This window comes from Mesoplodon mirus (assembly GCF_964341445.2).
Source record: "Mesoplodon mirus genome assembly, chromosome: 14".
NCBI classification, from domain to species: Eukaryota; Metazoa; Chordata; class Mammalia; order Artiodactyla; family Ziphiidae; genus Mesoplodon; species Mesoplodon mirus.
The window spans coordinates 17152702-17160071 of record NC_138990.1 but is presented as its reverse complement, the minus strand read 5'-3'; the positions used below and the strand labels follow the sequence as shown (position 1 = coordinate 17160071).

General features: G+C 49.3%; 2 protein-coding genes across 4 annotated transcripts in view; one reads left to right on the top strand and one right to left on the bottom strand.

Moving 5' to 3' along the window:
- Window positions 1–1488: 1488 nt before the first annotated feature.
- Window positions 1489–3912, top strand: LOC309815486 (protein FAM170A-like; the record flags this gene model as incomplete). Its single annotated transcript, XM_082642365.1, has 1 exon — window positions 1489–3912. A coding segment is annotated over exon 1 (669 nt), but the record flags the coding sequence as incomplete, so codon positions are not given.
- The window catches only part of LOC309815324 (uncharacterized protein), a 26315-nt gene continuing 22719 nt past the window's right edge, over window positions 3775–7370 (bottom strand). For 2 of the 3 annotated variants that reach the window (XM_082642041.1, XM_082642039.1), the window contains exons 5-6: window positions 5289–5405; window positions 3775–3850 (exon numbers count right to left, since the gene is read on the bottom strand). In XM_082642041.1, coding sequence (XP_082498167.1) covers window positions 5375–5405 — 31 coding nt within the window. In that variant the 3' untranslated portion in view covers window positions 3775–3850; window positions 5289–5374. Of the gene's footprint in view, window positions 3851–5288; window positions 6215–6803; window positions 6889–7370 lie in introns of all 3 variants that reach the window. The other variant, XM_082642040.1, reaches the window with a different exon arrangement.

The window sequence follows — 7370 nt, the reverse complement described above, 5'->3', positions numbered from 1 at the left end:
AAGCTTCTCTAGGAAGCGGGGGACTGAGAACGTGTCACCTGTGAAGCAGGGAGCGAGAGACCTTGTCTCACTGATGCTGCCGTATCTATCTGGAGGGCCCCTGGGGTGTGAGACGGCACAGAACGGCCAGATGCCCCCTGGGAGATGGGAGGTCAGCTCCGCTGGTCTGAGGACTCTCTCCTGGGGCAGCCGGGCCTGGAGCTTTGTCGGACTCACAGCAGGCTGCATCCTGCTTGCACAGACCTAGAGGTGCAGCTTTTCTCAGTCCCCGATTTCTCTCTTATTCTCTTGGATCTTTCCCTGGGGTCATGAGGTGGGGGATGTGAAGGATGCAAGGATGCTGAGAGAGACCCATGAGTTACTTGGCCTCTTTTACCAAAGTGGAAAGAGAAGCCCCATGAGTTGAAGGCCCTGTTGAAAAATATCTTGACAAGTGGAATGCACTTTGAAAGAAGATTGTTTGTCTAGGGATGGTGTCATATTGAAAGCAAGGAGGATTTATTCCTTCAACAGGAAGAATTTCCCAAAGGAGATCAAGGGAAGGGAAGGGTTTTCCAGAGATTGAGACCACGTGAGCGGGGGTGAGAAATGGCCTCAGGGTCCTGCTGGGGAGCTCTGAGAGCCACGGGCCACGTGGTGCCTGCGTGCATTAAATGTAGGCGAGTAGCTTGCCCTGGGAGAGGGGTGGTCACCCCAAAGCTCCAGCTAGAGGCCTCTGCCCCAGATTAGAGCCCAGTAGCTCCTACCAGGCCCAGGGCCCTGGAGACTGTAGGATGGGCCCTGGCAATGGAGGTCTAGACAGCAGGCAGATTTCCAGGCAGTGGCTGGGACAGGCTGGGGAAGGCAATGACTGCCCCTGACCATTCAGAATATTTTGCTCTATGTTCCTGTGTGTGTGTGGGTGTGTGAGAGTGTGTGTGTGTGTGTGTGTGTGTGTGTGTGTGTGTGTGTGAGCGAGATGAATGGGGTTAGAGTGCTTACCAGATATAAAGTCTGCGTGGTAAAGTTCTTGTCACCCTGCCTGGACCTGGCTGACACTCGGTGTACGTAAGAGTGTATACAGAATTCTTGTTAGGGGTGTTTTATGAGACAGTAACTCATACACCCATGTACACTCTGATGCAGCAAAAATATCACACACCCCACATATAACTTCCTTAGTAAACCACACACAGCACATGGAGGTATATACACGGATCCCTCCTGTACTACGTTCTCATACAACCCACCTGTATCACAATCCTCTCCTCCAACACCAAACGCTGGAGATGAGATATGTATATAGACACACACACTATATATATAGGACACACACACACACACTATATATATATATATATATATATATATATATATATATATATGTATCTCCACAACTCTCGCACAAACACAGCTAACTTCAGCCATCGCTAATTACCTCTGTAACAACCAGTCACGTGTCATACACACCACACTTGTAACACATTCTTGAGTAATGCCAGACCCGCTTTGTACAAACGACAGTAAACCACAGTCTCAGTAACCCATGTCAGGATTGCCAGAGAAAATATGGGCTATCCAGTTCAATTTGAATTCCAGATAAACAACAAGTAATTTTTCAGTATCCGTATGTCCCACATATTGTATGGGCCATACTTACACTAAAACTAAGTAAGAACAAATACTGCATGGGAATACTTACACTAAAAAATTATTCTGGGTTTATCTGAAACTGAAATTTAACTGGGTGCCTTGTATTCTTGTTCGCTAAGTCTGGCAACCCTTATGTACTTACCACCAGCTGATGTATTATATATTTATTGTAGTTTTGTTTAGTGTGTGTCTTCCCCTACTAGAATGTGCAGCGTTACCAGAGACTACAACAATGGAAGAGTGCCGGATACACAGGAGTAGCTGCTCACTGAATCTTGGTGAATGAATGAATGAACACGCACCATAAATACAAGCCACACCATGTAATGAGGAAAAGTTACATGTCCCAGAATTCCTGACTTGTGAACAGAAAAAATGCACACAAAGGCCACAGACACAGATAGACACATCTGCACTGTGCTCCCCATGCCAACCCCACACTTACCACAGACTTAACTGATACACATCACTCACTCTTCCCACACACTCACAGTCACCACCGAGGCCTACATTACCAACTAGACAGTGAGAGAATAAGTATTGATTGGAATTAAATCCTGGAGGATCCACTGGGAACCACACTCTCAACTGTGTGTATTCACTGCACCTGACACGTGTCACACACTCAGTAAATATTTGTGGACAGAGGACTGATGAACCCACCCTGAGCCTTCCATTCCTCCCTCAGGAATCTCGAAGTCACAAGAGGATCCCCCTCGGCTTGGATCCACTGTGGTGGCCCAAGGCTGCAGCCCAGGGGCAGTGGAGGTCTCCTCTGCCCCTAAATACTTCTTCTGTACTTCTACTCCGCGCAAGCTCAGCTACGCTGGTAAGGGCGCGGGGCTCCTCAGGTGAGGGGGTGCTTGGCTGTGAGGCAGGAGGCACACAGATCCCAGGGAGGCTGAGAGGAAATCCAGGGTCATCAGAGGTGATGAGGGCTCTGTGGAGGAGCCTGGGCAGGATGGCTGAGCTGTTCCGAGGGCGTGGATGCCAGCTGAGTCTGGGGGGGCGGTGTGAATACTGGTAGTACCATGGTGGGGAAGTCAAGGAGCAGGGGCCGGAAAGGTCTGGGCTTGAGGTGGAGGGAAGAGGGACCAGATTAAGCATCTTCAGAGGAAAATGTAGGCTTTGTCTTTGCCTTTGCTTCCAGAGAAGGACAGAGTTCTGCATCATACACCTCCAGCCTGAGAGCAGGACCATCCAGCTCAGGTCCACACAGCTCACACATACATCTGCCCTCCAGGCACAGCCCTTCTCAGAGCACACATAAACCCCAAGCACCACAGCCCCATTCCACAAGTAATGCACCACCGATATTACCAAAATCACACTCCTTGTCATACACGCATCCAGCCGCATCCCTCACTTACCACAGCCCTCACCACCATACTCCACACCCCTGTATACAGACACCGCTCCAGTATCCCCCCCACGCACATGAAAAGCCCACAGATGACACCAGATACACCGCTCCATCCTACGGCCAACAGACACCAAGCTCACGACATAGCTACGTCATGTAAATGTCCCTCTCTCGTCTACCACACCTGCTCCCTCAGCTTCCGGCACGGCCCATGCATGTTATTATGGTTTTAATTTCCTTTTTCAGCAATGCGGAGATTTCGAGACACTGCCTGGCCTACAGCACCCCTAGCCCAGGTTCAGGAAGAAGGGGAGACCGCTCCCCCATCACACTGTGTCTCCTCCTCACTCTCTTCACCCTGTAAGGACTATCTGCACCCAGACAAAGAGGAAAGGGGCATGAAAATATACTACGTGCAGGTACAAGTGAACAAGGGTGTCGCTGTCTCCTGGAAGACAGAGAAACCCTTGGAGTTGCCTGAAAAGCAGCTGACGATAGAAGAAGTGACCCTTCCTGAGGATGCGTGCACAGTAGGCACTTGCCCCTCTGATGTGTCCACCGAAAGCCTCCTGTCTGACAGTGAGCCCACTGGGGAGGAGAAAGAGTATGAGGAAAGGGCAGAGCCAGGCAGCCCATCAGGGTCACCTGCCGTCGAGGAGAGACCCAGGGCCAAGACACCGGACTGGATGGTGACCATGGAGACCGGCTTCAGGTGCATGGCCTGCTGCCGGGTCTTCCCCACCTTGGAGATCCTCCAGCAGCACGTGAAGGGCGGCGTCCTGCAGGGCTTCAGCTGCCGTGTCTTTCATCTCAACATGGCCCAGTGGATGGGCAATGTGGAATCCGAGAGCACACCTGAGGAGGAGGAGGAGGAGGAGGAGGAGGAGGAGGAGGAGGAGGAGGAGGAGGAGGAGGAGGAAGAGAAGCAAGAAGAAAAGGAGAATGAGGGAGAGCAGCCCACGGGGGAAGGCCCCAGCCCAAAGAGACCCCGCAGGCAGGGTCTTTTCTCTCCTTTGAGTTCCAAACAGCAACTGAGATTCATGGGACAGAAGATCCTGGAAGACGGTGTGGCCGTCCCTTGGAAGAGGTAAGGCTTGAGGCTGGCACTCTTCTGAGCCTATGTCACGACGGCCCAGAGGAGTCTAAGGGAAGGGGCCGCACACATGTGCTGGTTGACCTAATGGCTCTGCAGTTGCATCAAATGGGACACACCCAGCACTAACAAAGGCATTGAGCTCTGTTGACGTAAACAAGAAGGTGGAGCCTTTTCCTAGGAGTTTTCTCAGGGTCTGCACGATGGACCTCAACTCTTAGAGGACGTACCGCCAGCAGCTCCTTCTCGGCAGAGAGAGCCAGGAGTGGTCTCAAGAGAGGACGGGGGCCCTTGCAGGACCAGAACTTTGAGGTCTGAGAGCCTTGGGCCTGAGCCGAGATCTCACCCTGACCACTGTACCTAGCCTTCTGTGACAAAGGGGAATATGAAAGAGAGTCACGTGGAAATGAGGTCCCCCGAGATATGGAAGTGTTCCAGAACCTTCGTTGCGTGGTAGTTGATCTGGAGCCAAGCTCACTGTGGTGTGCGTGGCTCTGAGCATTAAGGCAATGCTGGAGGGTAACCCTGACCAGCAGAGCTTGGAGTGCTTCTTGTCTCTTCCTGTCCTACCTCATTTGTTTTATCCCTTCCAGGGAGAAGAAAGGACCCTCGGGAGAGTAGCAGACAGAATGCCGTGGTCTGAAGGAGGATGAAGGGACCGGCACTCAGTCTAACATCATATGACAATAGAAGCGTCCTAGGCAATAAAGGGCATTTTCCAAACCTTTCCTGGAGCTTTTATTTAATGACATTTTTCTATCTATGCGTCTATCTGTCATCTACATCTGTATCTTTCAAGGTTTGTGAACAAGCTTTCACATAAGCACTAGAGACGTCCGCCAGCATTTTCCAGAAGAGGCCTGCAAATTGCTGGGGACTCCTCACAAATAGGGAACGGCCACAACCCCTGCCACACAGACTATGCGCGTGGCCCTCCTGACGTACTCCCACTCTCTCTCTGAATTTCCCAACGTCTGAGATGAGGGTGCTGGCTGGAGGCAATGATCACGTGCAGGCTGAATCTTCTCCAGATTCTGATTCTCTTCCTGGGCATATCGTCCTCAAGCACAGTCTCCATGTCCCTGGCCACACTGATCTCTCTCCTTCAGTCCTTCCCTCCCTCCCTCTCCTGCCTCCCAGTGCAGAGAATACTTTTTTGCATTTGAGACGACATTTATTTTTGGTTCACAGAATTCTCACCTGTTCTACTGTGGCCTCCGTTGTGAACATTCCAAAGCTGAGACTTTTCTGTTTTTCTCCCTCATTTCTGCTGAGTCTTTACCTTCCTAATGCAGTGAACTCACAGTGCCTAGCTGACTGGATGGGGAAAAAAATCCAGGGAGCAAAGAGAAATAATAAAAGAATATATCAGTTAATTTTTCATAGTGTTATCCAACTACATATTTTTAAAATTTTGGAATAATATTAGGAACCTTCTCTTTATAAAAAACTGAATTATCGGGCTTCCCTGGTGGAGCAGTGGTTAAGAATATGCCTGCGAATGCAGGGGACATGGGTTCGAGCCCTGGTCTGGGAAGATCCCACGTGCCACGGAGTAACTAAGCCCGCGCGCCACAACTACTGAGCCTGCGCTCTAGAGCCCGTGTGCCACATCTACCGAGCCCACGTGCCACAACTACGGAAGCCTGCGTGCCTAGAGCCCATGCTCCGCAACAAGAGAAGCCACTGCAATGAGAAGCCCGTGCACCACAGCCAAGAGGAGCCCCCGCTCACTGCAACTAGAGAACGCCCGCTAGCAGCAACAAAGACCCAATGCAGCCCAAAATAAATTAATTAATTTTAAAAAATTGAATTAGTTTCAAGGGTACAATGTATAAAAGTACAATAAAAGCCCCCCTTCATAACCCCCCAACCCCACTCTCAAGATGGAATAGATATGCTGTGATACAATTTATAGTCGTAGTACTACTCCTCCTCCCACCACATCCGAAATCCTCTGAGCCCGGTGCAGCAGCTTCCTTTCACAATGCTAGGACCCGCCACAAGACAGATGATAATCCCTTTGGACATTTCAAGGAGCGGCACCAAGGGAACAGTACCGGGGAAATGCCACTGACAGCTCAGAATATCCATGGCATTTCTAGAGCCTCGGCACTGCTCTCGCTCTGGGAATGAAGAAACACAATCTACATAGAACCACATATACAAGCCTGCACGATGGATGAAGCCAAGGTCGCCTCCATGATTTCCCTTCTGACCACCTTATTGTCTCCTCAACCATAAAAGGTGAACTTGAAACTCAGGACCTTGCCTTGTCACCAGAAACATCCAAGCTTGGATCACTCTTTCTAAGACCAGATACTTGCTCTCTGAACTATTAGAGACTTGTCACATACACACAGGTAGAACAGGATTATTTCTATCTACCTGGGGACATGGAGTCTTTCACATTGCTCCTGTTAAAACTCTCACAACAGCAAAACTTTACCTACAAAGGGTTCAAGCTATGACACTCCCAACTTCCGCAAACCTCCTCAGCTCTTGTGAGTCACATGCAGCCAATTCCAGGAATTGGAAACATGGTTGTGAGGATGAAACTGACTTTGGGGCTCCCCTTGGATATGGTCTTCCAGACTTACCAAAAGGCCATTAAGAGGAAGGTTTACCCCACCTCAGGGAAACCCGAGGCAGTACTTGCAGTCAAGGGCTGGCCATGGCTTCTGAGCTACATCCAAAAAGAATTTCATACTGTACCTGGATCTGCTGAAGCCATTTCTGACTGTCCGAGAGCCAGCATGTACCGCTCCTCAACTGCCTCCGTTGTGGATCATCAGTAGGGCTGTCAGATTTAGTAAATAAAAATACAGGATACCCAGTTAAACTTGAACTTCACATGAATAATAAGTCATTATTTTTAGTATAAGTAGATCCTATGAACTATTTGGGGCATACTTATCTTCAAAATGTACTTGTTGTTTTTCAAACATTCATATTTAACTAAACAGCCTATATTTTATCTGTCAACCCTACTCAGCAGAAATGATGGAGGCTCATAGAGATCCAGGAGACGCCTCAGCGCCTCCTCAGCTTTTATTTCTACGTCCTGGACAGCGAGCACGAACCTTCCACTCCCAGTCATTGGGTAGAATGGAGGATATTCTCTGTTTTAGAGCTTTTTCTACTTGTCATTGTTATTATCTTCCTTATTTTAAAGAGATGTTTATTTTTCCCCAAACTTAATAGCTCATCCAAAAGTATTTCAAAGTTCATTAGACAAGGGAAAAACAACATGGTTCTGAAAAGTGAAGGAAACCGCCTGGT